The following is a 22,104-nucleotide window of genomic DNA, read 5'->3' as shown; positions in this document are numbered from 1 at the left end:
TAATACAAAAGTCGACCTCAGTATACCTCATCTCCAAAAATACACACTAGGGTACACATCTAAGAGAGAATCTAAAGCCCTTATGTTATCAATCTTATTTTCTCCTGTAAGAACAAAAAGGTAAACAAACCTTGACTAAGTTCTATGTAATATGATGAACAAAGCCAGTGCAATGTTATCACCACCAAATAATGCTACATGGCATTAATGCCAACTCTACTCGTTCTTCAGCCAACCCATCTCCAAATACTCTATGGCTATATTTGGCTACTCTCTGGTACATATGAGATAGATACCTTTAAAAAGCTTACTTACTACATATTTACAGCTAGGAGACTAAATTAAATTAGATGGAACTCAGAGAAATGTGATAAAGGCAGATTTTATGATAGCTCACAAACCTGAGAAGACCAAGCCCCTTTTTCTTTTACACAATAATAAATGACAGTATAAATAGGTCAGAGATTGTTGCCATTTTTCAGTAACTAATCACTGAGAACAAACAAGGAAGACAACATTTAAAGACAATTTCCTTTAAAAGTCCTATGACACTTGAAAACAATCTCACATACTCTGTTAATGTTTTCATGTTCTGGGCAACTAGCTACAGATGACAAGTAGTCAGGCCTAGACAGCTCATCCAACTATGGCATTTCTGGCACATTACAAAAGAAAAGAAAAGGATATTTTTTAAATAGCTACTTAGGGCACCTGGGTGGCTCAGTCGGTTAAGCGTCTGCCTCTGGCTCGGGTCAGGATCCCAGGACCCTGGGATAGAGTCCCAAATGGGGCTCCCTGCTCAGTGGGGAGTCTGCTTCTCCCTCTACGCTTACCCCCTGCTGGTGATCTCTCTGTGTCTCTTGGATAAATAAATAAAATCTTAAAAAAAGAAAAATAGCTACTTACATGACACTGCATACTTGCCACCAGTTAGATTACTACCAAAAAAAAAAAAAAAAAATCACAAAACCATAAGAAAAAAAAACAACCAGGAAAAAAAATCTACCCAATTTGGTTTACAAAGAAAAACTAATAAAAACCCAGGGAAAATTTTTTCTGTAGCTTTTTCTGATTCTTTCTAAAAAAGTACGGTCTCTCAAAGACAGAAAAACAAACACACCAAATAATGGAAACACAGTGAAGGAATTTCATATATTTCTGGCTTTACAAAAGTCAAGGAGATCTCTCTCTCCGGCACCTTTTCTTTGGATCTTCTATGGTTGAGGGTAAAGCAAGTACACTTCATTCCACACTACTAAAATACACTAAAAAATGGGGGGGGGGGGTGGGAGGATGGGTTAGCCTGGTGATGGGTATTAAAGAGGGCACGTTCTGCATGAAGCACTGGGTGTTATGCACAAACAATGAATCATGGAACACTACATCAAAAACTAATGATGTAATTTATGGTGATTAACCTAACAATAAAAATTTTAAAAAAAGATATACTAAAAAATAACCAAAAATTTTCTTCATTCAGCATAAAGTCCTTCATGACTCCAATTTGTTAAGTTCCATTTAAAAATCACAGCAATATCTTTACAAAAGACTTGCCAACTAATGAAGGAACAAAAGAATTAGAAAATTACCTTTTTGCAGCCCACTCAGGCAATAAACAATTCAGGGCAAGGATCATCAACAGATACCAATACAGTTGGGAGAAAGATTGCTGAGGGAAAGGATATTCTCAGTGTCTCACAGATTACATATTAATTACAAAGGGAAAAAAAAGTAGACACTATCATAAACAAATACTCAAATATAGCATAATAATGGGACAAACTAACAGCATATGCCTCCGGATGTGATAACAACAGAAGACACAGAATCATCCATGTATTATTTCTAACAACAACAAAAATGTTTGACCTGAATCTAATTGTGAGGAAGCAATCAGACTAATCAACAAGACAGGACACTCTAGAGGACAAATGGGCTGGACTCTTAAAAAATGTCAATGTCATAAAACATCCAAATGACAACAGTGAGGGAAATTTGTTCTAGATTGAAGGCAAGGTAAAGAGACATGATAACCAAATATGATGAGATGTCTGAGAAGATCCTGGATTAAACACACACACGCACACACACACACACGCACACACACACACACGCACACACACACAACAAAAAAACCCCACGTTATAAAGAGCATTTGGGGAACAAACAGGAAAATCTAAATATGGAATATATACTGGATAATGCTATTGTTTCCGTGCTAAATTCCTAGAGAGTGACAATAATATTGCAGTAATGTAGGATGATGCCATTATTCTTAGGAGATATTTGCTGAAGGGCCAAGGGGTAAAATGTCATGCTGTCTGCATTTTATCTCAAATGGTTCAAGAAAAAAAAATTATAAATCCATACAGAGAATTCTCATATACTGCTGGTGGGAATGTAAATGGTAGTTACTTTAGAAAAGAGTATGGCAGTTTCATAAAAAATTAAATACAAAATAGCAATCTATTCCTAAGTATCTACTCAAAAGAAATTTGAAGAATGTGTGTGAACACACATTCACACAAAGTCTTCCTAGAGAATGTTCACACAATTTTATTCATAGTAGCCAAAAAGTAGAAACAACCCAAATGTTCAACTGGTAAATGGATAAACAAAATGCTACATATCTATACAATGGAATAACACTCAGCAACAAAAATGAAGGAAATACTGATACATAAACAGATGCCTCACAAACATGCTAAGTATAAAAAGCCAGATACAAAAGACCACATATTATATGAATCCGTTGATATAAAAAGTGGAGAAAAACAACTACTTAGAGAAAGAAAAAAGATCAGTGGCTGCCTGAGATTGGGGGATAGTAATGGGGATTAACATAAACAGGCAGGGGCACCTGGCTGGCTCAGTTGGTGGAGCTCATGACTCTTGAGGGGTTGTGGGTTTGAGTCCCATGTTGGATGTAGAGATTACCTTAAAATAAAATCTTAAAAAAAAAAAAAACAGTAAACAGAAGAAATCTTACTGGAGTGATGAAAATATTATACAACTGGATTATAGTGATGGATGCTCAATTCTTACTAAAAATCAATTATCCATTTTAAATGGGTTAATTTATAATATGTAAATTATGCTTCAGTAAAGGTGCTTAAAAATAAAGCAAATGTGGTAAAATGGCAATTACATAGGTATTCATTGTGCTAGTCTTTCAACTCTTCTATAGTTTTACAATTCTTCAAAATAAAAAGTTGGGGGATATAGATCAGAATGAACTCTGCAAAATACACACACACACCCCAAATTTAGTGTATGTAACTGCAGATTACCTAATGGAAATAAAGGACATATGTAACACAACTGTGAAATATTTAGCATTAAATAAAAGAAGAGCACAGCACGCTCGAATCTAGGGCCAATTTTTATCCAAGGATTTGAGTAACAATTTTTCTCAACTTAGGCTCTAGCAATACGTTTACTGTAGAAAATTTAGGAATTACAGTGAAAAGGAAAGATTAAAAATTAAAGTATAAAAAAGAAAATAAAAAACAACTATAATCTCATAGCCAAAAATAACCATTAATAATTTGTTCTTCGTCCTTCAGGTAAAACAGTTCCATTTCAGCAAAGGAAAGCTATCCGTATACAACATCACAACTTGATCAACTGGCATGCTGAAATTTTATAACATATCCAAACAATCCCATAAATCACAGTAAGAATGAAAAGGCAAAATAAAAAATTTTAGATGCAAATCCAATGCTTCCTTTCAGCTTCCAATTAAAAAAATGTATGCACTAACCTCAGATCTCCCCCCAAACCCTCCTAAAATGCAGGCATGATGCTCCAGATTGAATGAATGTTTTTGCCTCCCAGAATCCACATGTTGAAACCTAACCCCCAATGTGACGGTATTAGGAGGTGGAGACTTTGGAGGTGATTAGGTCATTAAGGGTAGAACCCTCACAAATGGGATTAGAGAGATCCCTCTCCCCTTCCACCATGTGGGGTTTCAATGAGAAGTCAGCCATCTATGAACCAGGATCAGGCCCTCACTAGACATCAAATGTGCTGGCACCCTGATCTGGGACTTCCCAGCCTCTAGATCTTGTGAGAAATAAATTTCTGGTGTTTATAAACCACACACTGTATGGTGTTGTTATAACAGCCTGAACAAACTAAGACAAATGGGGGGAAGAAGTCATAAACTCACAAGGACAAAGTGAGCAAGTGAGGAAGCAACATTTGGGGCCCTGGAAGGTAAACAGACAAGTGGTAAATGACTGAGCCAACCTGAGAAAGATGAATCCTCCTCAGCTGGCAGTGCGGAAAAGCAGAGAAGCAACTCGACTGAAAATGAGGATTCCCAAAAGGTTCAGGAATTAATAGCACTGGGTACCCTAAAAGTGAAGGTGAAGAACGGATAAAAACAGGAGAGATTATGCATTCGCCTAAACCCAACTAGTTAGAACTGTCTAAACTGCATATGAAGCCTGGTGAATGCCTCACCCTGGAGGAAACGGGTGGGGCTTTTTTAAGTTGTCACTTAACAAAAACTACAGTCAGGTCCACAGCTTCCAATCCACTTTCTGTGTCCTACTTTTAAATAGGAGTAGACAGCCAAGAACAATCAAATACTTAAGGTAAAGTGTCAAATATGAAAGAAAAAGACTACAGCAAGCAGACAGAAATGGAAACTTGAAGAAAACAACACTGAGATCTCCCAGAAAGCAGAGCAAAAAAACAGTCAAAAGCTGAAAAGAAGAGGACCAGACCAGAAGGTCCAATACCTAAAAAAACAGGAGATCTAAGAAAAGAGAACACAGACAATGAAGGGGAGGCAATCAAAGGATTAACTCCAAGAAATCTCCCAAGAACAAGAGGGCAGTTTCCAGACAGAAAGCTCCCCCAAAGCTGAGCACAAGGTAAGAAAATACATGCTGAAATGTGTCACCATCAAACTTCAGGACACCAAGGACACAGCAAAGTTACCAAAAGCTTCCAAAGAGGGAAAAGACGGGATTCATACAAAGAACAAAGAATCAGAACGTTTATACTGAGAAACAGAAGACTAAGGAGCAGGGCCTTCAAAATTCCAAGAAAAATATTTCCAACCTTAAAATTGCTACCTAACCAAAACTGGGGTATCAATGAAGCAGCAGAGTAAAATATAGTTTCAGAATACAAAAGTCTCAAGTTATATCTCCTCTGCACTCTCAGGAAGTTTAAAAAAATGGGGTCCAGGAAACAAGGTTTCCAACAAAGGCTGGGGAGTAGGAGTGTGAAAGAAATCCCCAGGGTCCCCGGGGTGGTAAGAGCTGTGCAGCACACCCAGAGCCCAACCAGTCCAGATCAGAGGAAGTCAAATGCTCTGCAAGAAACTTCTTCAAAAAGTTAAAACTGATGCAACACTGTCTGAACTTACCAAGAAGGGATTCATAGTTGGTAAGGACTTTGAGGGTAACTTAGGGAAAAAATATCTAAGAGACTGAGCAAACCAAAAGTTAACACAATTATTGCCCTTGGGGCAGCAAAAGATTGCACAGAAAAGGAAAATGAATCTAAATATACTAATAGCTCAGGTGTCAATAAGCATTTAAACAGTTAAAACAATATAAACGCTAAAAACTGACTTAACCAAATTACAAATGATTAAAGTGGGAGAACAGGAGATAGGGTGAGTGAAACTACCATGTGCCAGGCACAGCTCTAAATCTTTACACATATTAATTTATCTACTCATCAGATAAAAACAGATATTGCCCTTATATATGAGAAAACAAAGGCACAGAGAGGTTAATAATTTGCCAAAGGTCATACAAATAGTAAGTAGCAAAAGAGCTTTGAACTTTTTTGCTCTTCACCACCACACTGGCTATCAAAGAATGAAATCCTCATGTCCCTGTGGGGAATCAACAGGTAATGGTTAAAACTGGGGGAAAAAAAAAAAAGAGAGAGAGAGAGAAAAAGAAAAGAAATCAGCAGAAAGGCAAAAAATCTCAAAATCAGCTGAAAGAATTGAAAAAGACCGCTTCTGGCAAGTGAAAGAAGGGAAAGGGGGTCTAGAATCCCTGTTCTTAATCCCTGTAGAACTACTTTACTTGTGGAAATTATGTGCATTTATAACTTGGATAAAATGCAAATTAAATTATAAGAAGAAAATGTAATTGCCTTTAAAAATACCTTCTAAGTAAACCTTAAAACTCTTATTCAACCCTAGAAACTGGACATAAATACCAATACAACAGAGGAAAAAGTGTAAAAACAAGCCCGAATATATATAATTTGCATTTAATACATGATAAAGATAGCATTTCAAATCTTGGCGGGGGGACGGAAGATACGAATTTCTCAAAAAAATGGGAAAAATAAATCATCTGAAAAACCTGTTAGATACCGACCTCACACCACACTACCAAATATATTTCAACTATATAAAAGATTTATATGTTAATTTTGCAATCATAAATAAAACAGAGATAAATAATAATTATGTAACAATTATGTGGGGAAAAGATTTCTAAGCACGAAACCAAAAGCAGAAATCAAAAAAGACTGTTGGTTTCAACTTCATAAAAATTCACAAAGAAAGTGCCACTAAGTAAAAAAAAAAGTTATAAACCAAGTTAAAAGACGAACAGGAGGAAAGGCAAATATTAAGTAAGATGCTCATTTCCTTAATATGCAAACAACTCAAGTCACTGAGAGAAAGAATAACAATCCAATTGAGGTAGGTAGGTACACTAATAAGTGTAATAACACTTATTAGTACAAAAGGCCTCAATAAAGCTGGGGGAAAATACAAATAGTCAATAAAGATATGGAAAGATGTCCTACCTCATTCATAATTAAAGCAATACAAATTAAAATGAATACACTTTTAACCTACCAGACCAGCAACAATGTAAAGACAAAGATCATTCTAGGGTTGATAAAAGTGTGTGACAAAACAAGCACTCTTGTACACTGATAGTAAAAATGAAATTTGTTACAATATTTTTGAAGTGAATTTGATACTACCTATCAAAATTTAAATTGCCCATACACCCAGCCCCAGCAATTCCACTTCTAGAATTGTACCTACAAGTTTATAAACATACCTGTACCACAGCAGCTTTATAAAAGCAAATACCTGGAAACTAGCTGTCCATCAACAAGGATATATTTAAATAAAATATGGTCAGCCACAGTGAAATAAACACCATGCACCCATTAAAAGAAATGATGCCCACAGCATACTGTGAAGGTAAACAAACCAATCTGAGAACAGTACATATAGCATGACTCCATTTGCATGGGGTGCATACGGGGGAGGAGATAAGACCCATACTAGTGATCTACAGATCATGTTCTCCCAGTTAGAAAAACTCTTGACAAATGAAGTAGATGATGGATCTGAAATGACCTGGCCTAAAGTCCATACTTGACAACGTATCAAAGTTTGTTTTAAAGCACTGTGGAGGAGAAAATTTCCCAACAAGACCTAACATTTAAGACCTAAAGTCATCTATCAAGAACTACTTTCACTGACTTTTAACTATCTATACGGAAGACAGTTCTTTTTCGGGGGGAAAAAAGAAACCCAAACCGTAGGAGGAAGGATTTAAATCTGCATGTAGAATGGAGGAAAGTATAGCAATAACTCCTCATTAGCACACACATGGACTCTGACCACTCTGATCAAATACAGGCCTACAGAGGTACACAGTGTCTCTGAAAAAAACAGTAACGGCCACTTCTAGAGAATGAGTTGAGAGAGGGAAAACACAGGAATTTATGTACTCTCTAAACTTTTCACAAGAAACACGTATTAGTTTTATAATTATTTAAGTAAAATTTTAAGAAGTTAAAAAACAGGAAACTGAAAAAACATGTGCAAGATATAACTTACGCATACCAATTTTTAAAATGACAAAGATACCAAAAAGCAAGGGCATTTACTGGCATTTAAAACTATGTAGAACGTCTGGGAAGGTACACAGGAGGAGACTGATAGTAGGTACCATCTCAGACAAAGAGACACAAAACCTAGAATCAAAAAAAGACTTACCTTTCATTGAAAAATCTTTGGTAGTGTTTGAATAATTATGTTTTTCATAATAATGATTATTTTTTTAAGGTAGGTAGAAGATTCAGCAATAAAATAGAACAGAATGAATTTCCATAAATAATCCCTGCTACAATGCAGCTAAACCCTGAAAATATTATGCTCAAGAAAAGAAATTAGCCACAAAGGCCACATGCTGAATGTTTACAGTTACATGCAATATCCAGAAAATGCAAATTCGGGAGAGACAGAAAGCAGAATGGTGGTTGCCCAGTGCTGGGGAGGTGAGAGGACTGACCACAGATTGGCATAAACCTTACTGGAGGGGCGCCTGGGTGGCTCAGTCGGTTAAGGGAATGACTTCATTTCTGCTCTGGTCAGGATCTCAGGGTTGTGAGATTGAGCCCCACCTCTGCCTCCATGCTGGGAGTGGAGTCTGCTGAAGATTCTCTCTCTCCCTCTACACTCCTCCCTCCCCGCCTCAGTGCTCTCTCTCTCTCAAAAAAAAAAAAAAAGTACAATACTGTTCTTCTGGTGAAAAAAAAGACAAAAAATTAATGACTGAAATCAGGATGGTGGGTACACAGGATTCGTTATACTTTTTCTTTTCAATATAAAAAATGTCTATTAAAAAATAGCCAATGCACACATGTAAAACTTAAAATTTCACCAAGCAATCAAAGAAATGCAAACTAAAACATGTAATGCCTTTTATCCATCAGAATAAATCTTCTCAGCAAATATTAAAAATTATCATTCCCAGAAAGCAAGCTTTCTAATGCCTAACTGTTCAGATTATTAATTGTTACATCCTTCATGAAGGCAGTCTGTCAATGTTCAAGAACCTTCAAAAGGGCATAACTTTGACCTGGCAATTCCACTTCTAAGAGTTTCTCCAAAATAAATATACAGGCTATACATATCACAACTTCCTTTTTTTATTATTATGTTAATCACCATACATTACATCATTAGTTTTTGATGTCATATCACAATTTCTTAAAACATTAAGAAAGAGAGGAGAAAATAATTAGAAAAGCGAACAGATATTTATAATAGTGGAAAACAACATAATCAATAAATGGCTTCTTAACTATGTTACAAAGTAAGTAATGGAATACTAGCAGCCATGAAAAACAGACATGGCAAGATATCTATGCTTAGTGAAAAAGCAGGCTGTAAAGTTACGTGTTATATATATTTTTTAAAGATTTTATTTATTCGTTTGAGAGAGGGAGAAAGAGAGAGAGAGAGAGAGCACAAGCAGGGGGAGGGGCAGAGGCAGAGGAAGAAGCAGGCTCCCCACTGAGCACAGAGCCTGATGTGGGGCTCGATCTCAAGACCTGGAGATCATGACCTGAGCTGAAGGCAGACCAAGGCAGACACTTAACCGACTGAGCCACCCAGGCTTAACTTAAAATATACATCATATATATATCTATATATGCATATATGTGAACACAAACTGACAGCTGAGTAGTATTACAAGTGGCTTTTTTTTAAAAGATTTTGTTTTTTTGTAAAGATTTTATTTATTTGAGAGAGAGAGAGAGAGAGCACATGAGAGGGGGGAGGGTCAGAGGGAGAAGCAGACTCCCTGCCGCGCGCAGGGAGCCCGATGTGGGACTCGATCCCGGGACTCCAGGATCATGACCTGAGCCGAAGGCAGTCGCTTAACCAACTGAGCCACCCAGGCGCCCAAGATTTTGTTTGTTTATTTGACAGAGAGACAAAGCGAGAGAGGGAACACAAGAAGGGGAATGGGTGAGGAAGAAGCAGGCTTCCAGCGGAGCAGGGAGCCCGATGCGGGACTTGATCCCAGGATCCTGGGATCATGACCTGAGCTGAAGGCAGACGCTTAATGACTGAGCCACTCAGGCATCCCAGTGGCTTTATTTCTTTATTGTTTCTTCAACATTTCTGAATTTGCTGGTTTTCTGTATTCAGTATTACTACTTTAACAGGAAGAAAACTTTCCTTTCCAAAAAAGCACACTTCCTTACCAAAAAAAAACGGACAAAGGGCACATTCAGCCAATTCATAAAAGAAATACAAATGGACATTTTGGACATAAAAGTACTCATTAGAGGGACACCTGGGTGGCTCAGTGGGTTAAGCCTCTGCCTTTGGCTCAGGTCATGATCCCAGGGTCCTGGGATCGAGTCCCGCATCGAGCTCCCTGCTCAGCGGGGAGCCTGCTTCTCCTCTTCCCCTCCTCCTGCTCCTACTTGCTCTCTCTCTCTCTCTGACAAATAAAAAAAAGAAAGAAAAAAGTACTCATTAAAAATGACAAAATACTAATTAAAACAAGTCACATTTTTTAATCTACAAAACTGAAAAAAAATTTTTTTGATTGTAATATGCTGCATTGATGAGGTATTAAAAGAACAGTTATTCACACAGTAGTGGTGGAAATACAAATTAGTCTGACCTTTATGAGAGACACAATTTGGCAATTAAATATTAAGAGTATTAAAAGCCATGTTTATCTTTAGCCCAGCAATCTAATTTTAGGGAAAAAATTCTAAGGAAATAATTAAGGATGCAAGCAAAGATTTACCTACAAGGATATTCAATACTGAGTTTATAGTGATAAAAAATTAAAAACAATCCTGATATCCAACAAAAAAAAGGATTATTAAATTATTCTACATCCATGTAACAGAATACTATGAAGCCTTAAACGTAAAAGTGTAGAATCATATTAAAGATACCATAGTCATAAGAGATTTTATAAGTGAAAGCAGATTACAAATAGTGTATGTAGTGGTTGAAGAGTATCCGCCAAAATTCACATCTACCCAGAACCTCAGAAAGTGATCTTATTTGGAAATAGTCTTTGCAGATGTAATTAGTTTAGAAGAGGTCAGATTAGGCTGGGCCTAAAATCCAACTGACTGGTGTCCTTCTGCGGAGGGGGAAATCTGGAGACACACACACAAGGAAGAAGGCCATGTGACTACTGAGGCAGAGGTTGGAATGAAACACCTACAAGCCTAGGAACCCCAAGAAATGCCATCAGAAGCTAAGAAGAGGTAAGGAATGGTTCTTCTCTAGAAACCATCAGAGGGAGCACAGCCTTGCTGATGTCGTGACTTCAATGTCTAGCCTCCAGAACTGTCCGAGAATAATTTTTTGTTTTAAGCCACCCAGTTTGTGGCAATTTGTTATGGCAGCCCTAGCAACCCACAAAGTGTATAAAACACAGCAATCAGGAGGACAGTCTCTGATCCCAAACTGCTTACATCTGAATCCTATTTCTACCACTTATTACCCATGTAACTTTAGGCAAGTTACTTAACCTTACCAAGCCTCTTTTCCTTTTCTGTAAAATGAGGATAACAGTATTTATTTCCTAAAATTATTGTGAACATTAAAATATAAACAATCACTTGAAACAGTACCTGTAATACAGTAAATATTCCACTTTTGTAAAGCAAACAGGTAACATACTATAGTATGTATTAGAAAAATACACATGAAAAGGTTAAAATTATTTATCTCTGGCTCCTGTGAGTATGGCTTATTTTTGTTTCCTTTTTGCTGACTGGCACTTTCTATCTTATCTGCAATGATTTATGTCACAATAAAACTTTATATCCTAATAAAATAGTTTTTATTTTTAAATTTAAAAAAATTTAAAGGCAGTTGGTTCCCAGTTGTAGTTGTATGCAAACCCCATCCCTCAGTGATTTCTATTCTCCCAAAGCCTATTATCAAAGTATTTAAAAGGAAAAATTAAAAAGCAAAATTTACTTTAGAAAACAAATGCTGGGGCGCATGGGTGGCTCAGTCGTTAAGCATCTGCCTTCAGCTCATGTCATGATCCCAGGATCCTGAGATCGAGGCCAAAAAAGAAAAGAAATGCTGACCAGAAAGCACTTTAGAAGCACTCTGTGTATCATTCAATCAATCGAGTAGTAGGCTGTTGCTCCACAGTAAGCTATGAATCACTGACTTCAAGCACAATAATTCAAGTGTGAACCCTTGGAAACACTTCACAGAGCCAAGGCTCAAACATAAGAAAACACAACTGTTCATTTTTAGACTTTTAAAATCCAGTACATGGTAATTTCAGTGGGGCTAAGTTCCATATTTGAAATAAGCTGCTCCCCTCCCAAGATATACATTAACTTTGACAAATCATTAGAAAGTCACTCACAAAATCAATTACCCTTATGAGTGAAAAGTATTAGTTTCATATGCACAAGGTGATTTAATAAGAACTAAACCTCTTCCATGTGTCTGGAAAAAACTAAAAAGTTAAACTAAATTAAAAGTTTAGTTTGGAAAACTAAAAAGTTTAACTTATAAAATGTGTTCCCTGACAATATTTCATAAGCAAATTCAGATGAACTCATTAGTTAATACATTTTGCTCTTAACACAGCAAAACAAAGTTTTAATAATTACATGTAATTAATGGATGAGAGTCTGTTGCTCAATACAGTGAAGGAATCCTACTGTATTTGAAGAGATCAAATCTACCACTGCACTTTTGGAAAACTACATACCTATTTGATCATCCTATCCAAATATCTTGACAGCTAACTCAGTACAAGGGCTGTGGTATCCACTTAACTGGATAGGAAGAACCATTATTCAAATTACAATACCACTGTTGTTAAAAAATACACACACACACATATATACACAGGCACACACAGAAAATTCTCTAGGTATATGTGCATATATATGCACATGCAAAATTCTATATGCATGGGAATTTTCCATAAGATAAGGAAGAAATAGGGTCCCTGCTCAGCCTGGAGTCTGCTTCTCTAGCTCCCTCTGTCCCTCCCCGCACTGTGCACTCTCTCTCTCTCTCACAAATAAATAAAATCTTTAAAAAAAAAAAAAAAAAGATAAGCCAGAAACGTAGAGGCAGATAAACCAAGACCAATCTTTGGAGGGCCCTGAATGTCAAGCTAAAGTTCTGTTCTTTACCTGGTATGCAACAAGGGCATTGTTTAAAGGTTTTTAAGAAAAAAACCGGCCCAGATCAAAGCTGTGATTTAGAAAGATTAATCTGGTAGTGGTATGTCCACAAAATGGATGGGAAGGAACAGAGATGGGTGTGGAAAGCCAATGTGGAGAGTATTCCTGTTAAGGTGGTGGCAAGGGGAATGGAAAAAAGAGCTGGGAAGTGCACTGTACAGTGGAAACGAATGGGGTCCAGGAACAAGAGGGCATTGGATAGAATTCAGTTCAAGCCTAACGTCTGGGAGACCAATGGAGCTATTAACAGAAAAGTGAAAGATCAGAAAGAGCTGGCTGGTAAGATGGGGAAAAGGATGAATTGACCATTTAAAAACACATTTAGTTTTTTAGTTTTGGGCACCAACAGAACATCCATAATACTTTCCCCCATCAGAAAACCTTGCACACTTTTCTGGCCCAATTTTTAGGTTTAGCCAAGGACAATATTTAATACAAGTAAAGGATATATTTAATGCAGGGTCAATGAGAAGCCAGTCCCAGAGCATATGACATAATCAAAATTAAGCTACACAGGATTAAGTTGGACATTTACCTCACACCCCATTCAAAAATTAACTCAAAACGGGTCAGTGACCTAAATATAAGGAGAGAAACTGTAAAACTCTTAGAAGAAAACAAAGAAAAATCTTCACGACCTTGGATTAGCAATGGATTATTAGATATAATGCCGAAAGCACAAGCAACAACAAAAAATTAGATAAACTGGACCGCATCAAAATAAAAATGTGCATTGAAGGACATTATCAAGAAAAATGAAAAGATAATCTACAGAATAGGAGACAATGTTTGCAAATCACATATCTGATAAGGGTCTAGTATCCAGCATATATAAAGAACTCTTACAACTGAAAAAAACAATCCAACTAAAAAAAGCAAAGGACTTGAATAAACACTTCTCCACGGAAGTATAGAAATGGCTAAAAAGCATATTAAAAGACATTCAATATCACTAGTAATTAGAGAAATACAGATCAAAATCACAATGAGGTACCACTTCATACCCGTAAGAATGACTATAATTTTAAAAAAAGGAAAATAACAGTGGTTGGCAAGGGAAAGAGAAATTGGGACAGACCTTTGTTCATTGCTAGGGGGGATATAAAATAATTCAACTGCTGTAGAAAAGAGTTCGGTGTTTCCTCAAAAAGTTAAACATAGAATACCCTAAGATCCAGCAATTCAACTCCTAGGTTTATAATCAAAAGAAGTAAAAACAGGCACTCAAACAATGTACATGCATTTTCACAGCAGCACTATTCACAACAGCCAGATGTTGGAGATGGCTTGGATGTCCATCAACGGATGAATGGATAAATTGTGGTATCAACATACGCAGAAATATTATTTAGCCATAAAAAGGAATGAAATACTGATACATGCTATACAACATGGATGAACCTTGAAAGACACTGGACACAAAAGGACTAATACTGTATGACTCCCTTCATATGAAATATCCAGAATAGGTTCATGCATAGGGAAGAATTCAGATTGGTGGTTGTCAAGGCAAGGGGGAGAAAATGGACCTGGGTCGTTGCCAGGGCTTGGGTTTCCAAGGAATGATGAGCAACTGCTTTAACAGGTGTAGGGTTTCCTTTTGGGGTGATGAAAATGTTTCCACTAGACATAGGTGGTAGCTATCACATTGTGAATACACTAAATGCCACTGAAGTGTTCACTTTGTCATGGTTTAATTCTATGTTATGTCGATTTCATCTCAATTTTTTAAAAAATCAACAATATTCCAAACAAAAAATAAAAATAAGCTTCCTGATTCCATTTGTCACATTCTAGCCAAGCCAAGATCCTAGATGGCTCTACTCCACTTGCTCCTTCCTGGTTTCACTCCGGAAACATCCTTTACCTACAATACACTGCTTTTCCATCAATTCAAATCCCCTAATTATTTCAAAACTGCTAAGAACACAACTTGCCCATAGCAGTCATTCAATTTTTGTGAATCACTGGTTCCATTTGATTCAGTCCATTCCTACCTGTTCTGAAATTTTACTCAGTTAATTTAGTATTTTCTCTGATTATTTCAGACATGTTCCTTTCCTATTAGAGCACAAATTATAATAGTGGCTGTCTTCTGCTTTTTGTATTAAACCGCTAAGGATCTATCCAAAATACATTTATTTAAATACTGTCTGGTTGATAGTTTTTGCTGTTACGTGCTACACAAATTCTGTGTGGAAGGAGTGGGAAGATAAGAGATGGTGAAGAAACCACCTCCACCCACCCTAGCTATAATAGAGATTAGTTTTGACCTCATCTATGATCAGAAATACAAGTCCCACAGCAATACTGTTTGTAAAGACTTCCTGTAGGACAACAATGTACTTTTTACTGTGTTCGTTTTAAAACTAAAATGAATCTAGATGCTCTATTTGTAAACTTTTTTACATTATACCCAGAGTCCCAACTTGTATGTGCCACTCAAAAAACGTTAAGAACAAAGCGGAAAAGAGGAACTCTAAAGCAAGAACTCTCAACCTTCTTAAAAATGTCATAGAGTGTGGGGCACCGGGGTGGCTCAGTCGGTTGAGCATCTGTGTGCTCAGCAGGGAGTCTGCTTGAAATTCTCACTCTCCCTCTTCCTACGCTCCTTCCCCCACGCTCTCCCTCTCCTTCTCCATCTCCCCCCTTTGCCCTCTAAATCAATCAATCAATCAAATATTTTTTAAAAAGTCATAGAGCGCACAACACTCTGTCACTGAGTGTTATGCAATCCTTCCCTACCCTCTCCCTAAAACTGCTGCTTGGCACACATTATTTTCCAGAAACCAAGTATTAATATCATGGTTTATCTGTTATAAAGGGACTTTACTTAGACTCATGCATATAAACCTGAGAGTGGATGAGAAACTCATTTACCACGCAGGTGACTGAGAAATGGATTAAGATCAGGCAGGAGAGGGCGCCTGGGTGGCTCAATTGGTTGAGCGACTGCCTTTGGCTCAGGTCATGATCCGGGAGTCCCGAGACTGAGTCCCACATCGGGCTCCCTGCTCAGCGGGGAGTCTGCTTCTCCCTCTGACCCTCTTCCCTCTCGTGCTCATTCTCTCTCATTCTCTCTCAAATAAATAAATAAAATCTTTAAAAAAAAAAAAAAGATCAGGCAGGAGAGGTACTGTGAAATAAGAGATACAACTGATTTTCACATCTAGATTTTGATTTTGCTTCATTGTGTCAGTTATACCTATATTTTATCCAGTCAGGTGCCTCTGACAATGTTGACAAAGTCAACAGGACATGATTGTATAAAAATGTTTTTCCCTAGTTACTTTTCTAGAAAACATCTGTTCCACCCATGATGGGCACATGTAATGTTCCAAAAAATACATACTACTTCCTGAAGACACCTAGTATGTTGCAACACCACAACTTCAAAGCACGAGCCAAATGAACAGTCAACACTGGCTATATGCTAGTCAAAATTATTGTAGTTATACCTGTACCAAGAAATAAGGCCAGTACTAATTCCTAAGTTAATGTCCTCTAAAAATCTAGAAGTATTAAAAAATAAAATAAAATCTAGGGGCAGCTGGTTGGCTCAGTTGGTACAGCATGCAACTCTCGATCCTGAGGTCTTCAGTTCAAGCCCCATGTTGGGCATAGAGCCTACTTTAACAAAATAAATAAAATAAAATAAAACAAAATCTAAAGGTGTTATTTGCCTGTCACAAATGCTAAAGAACTCACTTAAAAAAACATGAGACAAATGATTTTGAGGGTCAGAAGTGAACTTAAAATCTTATGTTAACACTGAACTGTAGACTTAAAATTGGTTAAAATGGTTTTATGTTAAATTTTTTTTAAATCATATGTAAGTTCTCCTCTGAATCATGTTGGTTTCCCCTTAAAACAAATAAATTAAGCTACATTAAAGGATGAGAAATCACTAAATGGAATGTGCTTAAATTATACATGGTTAAAAAGCTTCAGTGATTTGAATTAACAGAAACTTTCTGACCTCTTAAGGAAGGTGTTTATTAGATATTCTCCATCTCAAAGGAGGGTATAAGCAACGAAAAAGTTTTAAATTGCAGTAAGAGAGATTTAGTTTTGACAAAATTCTAACTAGAAAAGTAATTAAACACTATAATAAGGTATCATGCAAATTTCTGCCCTCAGGGATGCAAGAATAAGCTGGCTTGGAAGGATTACATACAATTCTTCAGGAAAAACTGGAATGAACTAGAGAATCTCTTAAGCCTGCTTCCAGTTTTAGAATTCCAGGTTCTATACTCACAGCCCAGTAGTGTCTCTGCGAGACATTCCACCTACAGAAAGTTATAGTAATCTACAAGTCATTTCAGTTGGCTTCAGATACTGGGTCTCTTCACCACACCATTTATTCACTTTATTGTACTCACTTAGGAACTGAAAATTGACTACTTTTGTTAAGAGGCAGTTCCATCAATCTCCAGCAGCATGGCTGCCAGCTCAGGAATAAACACTACAAAAACGCTTACGCTTAAACTGAAACATACTTCATCCCAAATTAAATAGAAATATCTACATAATGCTCAATGAACTAAGGACTAGGGGGAAAAATCCTTTATAGGGTAGGTAATTTACAAAGTCAAAACATTCAATTTAGTCAGTTCTTCAACGGCTTCTTAAGAAGTTGTTACTGGGGCACCTGGGTGGCTCAGTTGTTAAGCGTCTGCCTTCAGCTCAGGTCATGATACCAGAGTCCTGGGATCGAGCCCCACATCAGGCTCCCTGTTCGGCAGGAGGCCTGCTTCTCCCTCTCCCACTCCCCCTGCTTGTGTTCCCCCCCTCGCTGTCTCTGTGTCAAATAAATAAATAAAATCTTTAAAAAAGAAAAAAGTTATTTGTTACTGACAACAAAAAATACTTACTTTTGAAAACAAAAGCACAGTCTTTCCAAATCAAGTTTCATTTTAGAAAACTTATGGCTTTCATTTTAAAATAATGATTTTTAATTTACCATATTATTTTCTAACAGTTATCAAACAACTGAATGGTGGTTATTTATTAAAACCCACAGCAGGCACTTATGAAGTTACAGTAAAGTTAATCATCTCAAATTCAACAGGTTGGGTGCCTGGGTGGCTCAGTTGGTTAAGCGACTGCCTTCGGCTCAGGTCATGATCCTGGAGTCCCAGGATCGAGACCCGCATCGGGCTCCCTGCTCAGCAGGGAGTTTGCTTCTCCCTCTGACCCTCCCCCTCCCTCTCATGTGCTCTCTCTCTCATTCTCTCTCTCAAATAACCTTTAAAAAATAAATAAATAAATAAAAATCAACAGGTTAATCACAGCCATTTGAGATTTTGCCCACCTGTATTAGGACTATCTCTAGAGTTTGCAAAATTGGACATTAAATGGCACTTGAAAACAATACATTTCTAGACTATAGATCTCTTAACACACAAATGTTTTGACCAAGTACGCATGCATGACTGTATTTAACTAGTTTTTTTTTTCTAAGATGCAGAATTTATTTATAAAACATGTTACAGGAAATTCAATTCATAAAACAACCTTTTCAGGCAGAGGTTATCAGAATTTTAAGATTCTTGACAATTATCAAATACCCTTTCAAGTTACTAAACTGCTAAACTTCCTTTTAGGTAGAATGAAATTCTGAGTACCAAGATATCAATTACTCCACTTTTATGTCGGGTGGACAAAGGGAAATTAAAACTAATTACTGTGTTTGTGTGAGTGGTACGATTTGTTGAAGGTCTGTGAACAAATAACATTCGACTGATAATTCAGAGGAAAAAAGTCTTTATCAAATGGATTTATTTCTTTGGGGTGGGTTAGCAGATATGTGATTGTTTTACACAAAACTTTTGGCTAAAGCCACAGAAAGACCTATATTACAGTCTAAAAATATACTTCTATGGCTATTACGATTTATTTACAATAAAAATCTAATAAGACAAATTTAGCCAGGTCAAAATAGGAATCAAAATATAATACTGGAGCTAACTGCTTTCATGAGAAAGAAAAGAATATCAAGCCTCACTCTCTTCAGTTCACAAGTAATTCTTCATTTTACAATCAAAGACAAAAAATGACTTCTACAGCCAAAAAATTAGGTAATATGGCTCAAAGCTGAATTATCACTTAATTGCCTGGATTCCTAAGAAGCTACTAACTTCTAACTGCTTTAAAACCCGAACCCATCTTTTAATGGCTTATTACTTTGCTTAGAAATGTTATCACACTTTGTTTCATACAGAAATGCTATCTCATTAGAATACATGCTGCTCTGTGCCTTTGAGCTTAATAATTTTTTATTAAGAAATTCAAATAAAATTTTTCTTTTTTTTTTCAAATAAAATTTTTCTAATGCAACTATAATTTTTAAGTTTTTTTTCTTACCCACACTGGGCCTCACCTTTCACACCTAAAAGCAAACAATCTTAGATGTTAAACACACACACCTCAAACATATAAAATTCATTACACTGGTTTTGTAGCCATAATAATTATACTTATAAATACTGACTCTAAAGAACTAAAAACTTATAGGGGCAGGGCTTAAATGGTACGACTCACAAGGGGGTGGGGAGAAATAATGATCCTCCCCTACCAAACTGGCAGCAACAATATGCCAAGTTTCCTATGCTGAACTAGTGTAAACAAGGAAGAAAAAGAGCTGGGGGTAGGAAGTAGGCGGGCAAGAGAATCCTCGTCAAGGTACAGCTTTACTTCTAAATTTCACTAGTGTAATACCTGTTCTCAGTGTTTTCAATAACCACTACCAAGGACTATTTAAACACCATAGGTTGGTGTTCAGAAAACTACTGTAGGCTGTAATCCCTCTCTTAGATAATCCCAGACATAAAAGATAGAAGTGGGGATCACAAATGCTTCTTCAACTATAAAGACTATCTCCTGCATTGAATGCCTCAAAAAGTTTTCTAGACATCTAGAAATTCAATCCCACTCTTGCTATAACAATCAAGTTTAAAGATAAAATAATGGACCTACCAATGATGCTACAAAAAAAAATTTCACATCTCACCTTTGGTGTGACCACAGCTACAAGTAAGATGAGCATCATTCCAGACAGGACTAGAAGAGGAATGGGATAAAGACTAGGCTTACAGCCTCTTTTTTCTGGCTTTGCCTGAGGCATTCAGTGGACGTGGAATAAAGGGGAAGCTGGTTGTAGAAGTGATGCCAAGAGAAACAAGATTCCACATGTCAGGGGGCTGAATGCCCAAACACAGAGAGCAAAGGGCACTCATCCCCTGGCTTTCTGACCAAAGAAAAATGAGTTGTTTCACCTGAAATCCTTTCAAAGGAAGTCTAATGGTCTCTAGTTTATCACTCACCCTAAGTGAACTCAACAGCCCCTCCTCAGAGAACAAGCCCTGCTTATCAAAAATAGCAAGTGCTACATCCAAAGCCAAGAAACACTCCTTTAGTCCAAGTGCCATGGTCTTCTGCCCCAATTCTACAAGGAGACTCCAAGCCAAAAAACTTGATTCCCAGCCTAAGCCAAGTTCTCCATTTTCCCAAACATCCCAAACAACAGAGCTTTATTTCAGATAAGCTCCTCTCCATTCTGGCATTCTGGAGTCCAGGACTCCAGGCCCCTCCAAAAGTTCCGTCCTCCAAGATAATCTCCTTCCCTTCACTTTTCCTAAGGATTTTCCAGACCCTGCCCCAGGTCTAGCACTCTCCGTCCTCCGTTAGGAGATCTACTAGTAGATCCCACTCCTCCCTGGCACAACTCTTCGGAAAGTCATCTCTCTTACGGTACTCACTTGTCCTCCCCCATCATATTTTTTTTCCTTTTTCCCTGTCCTCGAAAAGAAACAGACACACACACACACACACACACACACACACACACACACACACAATATCTGTTCTCAGCTCCTAACTCCCAAGTCTCTCCCGTGCCCCAGGTCCTTCCACAACACCTAATTCTCTCCCGGAGTTCCCCCCTCATCCCTGTCTTCCTCAACCCCAACTCCACACCCCAGGCTTTTTTCCCCACTCCCCAAATTCAGATTTCCTGTGCTGTTTACTCTTAACCAACACCACAGCCCTCTTGCTCCCAAGTCTACCCCCATGCCTCGATACTCAAGTCTTTCCCCTCTTCCCACGTTTCTCGGCCCCTAATTCTCTGCAGAACCTCAGGAGCCCCTCCCCAATCTCCCTTCCGCCCCTCGTGCACTCCGTGGCCCCCCACTCCCCTCGTAGGTCCTCTCTAGCCTTGCTCACCCCCCAAATTTCTCCCATGTCCCTGAGGCTCCCCCACACGCCCTCCACGCCCCGGGAAGGGGGAGCCCCTCAGTGCCCGCCCGGCCCGCCCTGCCGCCGGGCTCGGGTGTCCCTTCCCTTCCCCGCGGGCCCCAGTGCTGGCGCGGCGGGGCCGGCTCACCAGTTGGTCATGTCCAGGAAGAAGGCGCAGCCGGCCGGGTTGAGCTGGAAGCCGAGCAGCCGCTGGAACTCGGAGATGAGCACGTCCTTGTCGGTGGTGCCCAAGCAGCTGAACTTCTGCATCAGCTCGGGGTCCAGGTCCACGTCCATGCCCTCCATGGCTGGGGCCGGACGCCCGCTTCCCCGCCTCCTCAAAGCCGAGCCGCCGCCGCCGCGCCGCCGGGCCCGGGGACCGGGAGGGGGCCCGCTGCTAGCTGGCGCCGCGACCCCGCTCCTTTGAGGTAGGCCCCGGGCCTCTCACCGCCTCATAGGGATAAACTCACTCAGCCACTCACTCACTCGCTCGCTCCCCCCCCTCCCACCCCCCCCAGCGCCGCCGCCTCCGCCGCCGCCGCCGCCGCCGCCTCTCGCTTCTCCGCCGCCTCCGCCTCCTCCCGCGCCGCGCCCACTGCGCAAGCGCCGCCCGCCTGCGCCCCGCCCCTTCCTCTCCTGGAGCCCCGCCCCTCAGTGGCGTCACAACCCCGTGACGTCCCCCGCGTGACCTCACCGCGGTGGAGCGAGGGGGCGGGTAGTGGGAAGGAGGAAAGGGACGGCCGGCTGGTTGGGGTGACTCCTGGCCTGACCTTCTCCTCGCCCCGCCCCCACACTCAAGGGGAGGAGTTAAAGCCCGGGGTCTTGGGAGAAGCTCCGGGATCTCGGTCTACGGCAACTTCATTT

The 22,104-nt window shown here is 38.9% G+C and overlaps 1 protein-coding gene across 4 annotated transcripts in view; it reads right to left on the bottom strand.

The window, feature by feature from the left end:
- The window catches only part of ILRUN (inflammation and lipid regulator with UBA-like and NBR1-like domains), a 90,859-nt gene extending 69,127 nt beyond the window's left edge, over window positions 1–21,732 (bottom strand). For all 4 annotated transcript variants that reach the window (XM_028120549.2, XM_088024029.1, XM_028120551.2 and 1 more), the window contains exon 1: window positions 21,389–21,732. In XM_028120549.2, coding sequence (XP_027976350.1) covers window positions 21,389–21,546 — 158 coding nt within the window. In that variant the 5' untranslated portion in view covers window positions 21,547–21,732. The remainder of the gene's footprint in view (window positions 1–21,388) is intronic.
- Window positions 21,733–22,104: the final 372 nt, after the last annotated feature.

Source organism: Eumetopias jubatus, unplaced genomic scaffold (genome assembly GCF_037043125.1).
Source record: "Eumetopias jubatus isolate StellerSeaLion01/CBP00866 unplaced genomic scaffold, mEumJub1_p1.0 scaffold_6, whole genome shotgun sequence".
Classification (NCBI taxonomy): domain Eukaryota; kingdom Metazoa; phylum Chordata; class Mammalia; order Carnivora; family Otariidae; genus Eumetopias; species Eumetopias jubatus.
This window is presented reverse-complemented; position numbering and strand designations above follow the sequence as displayed.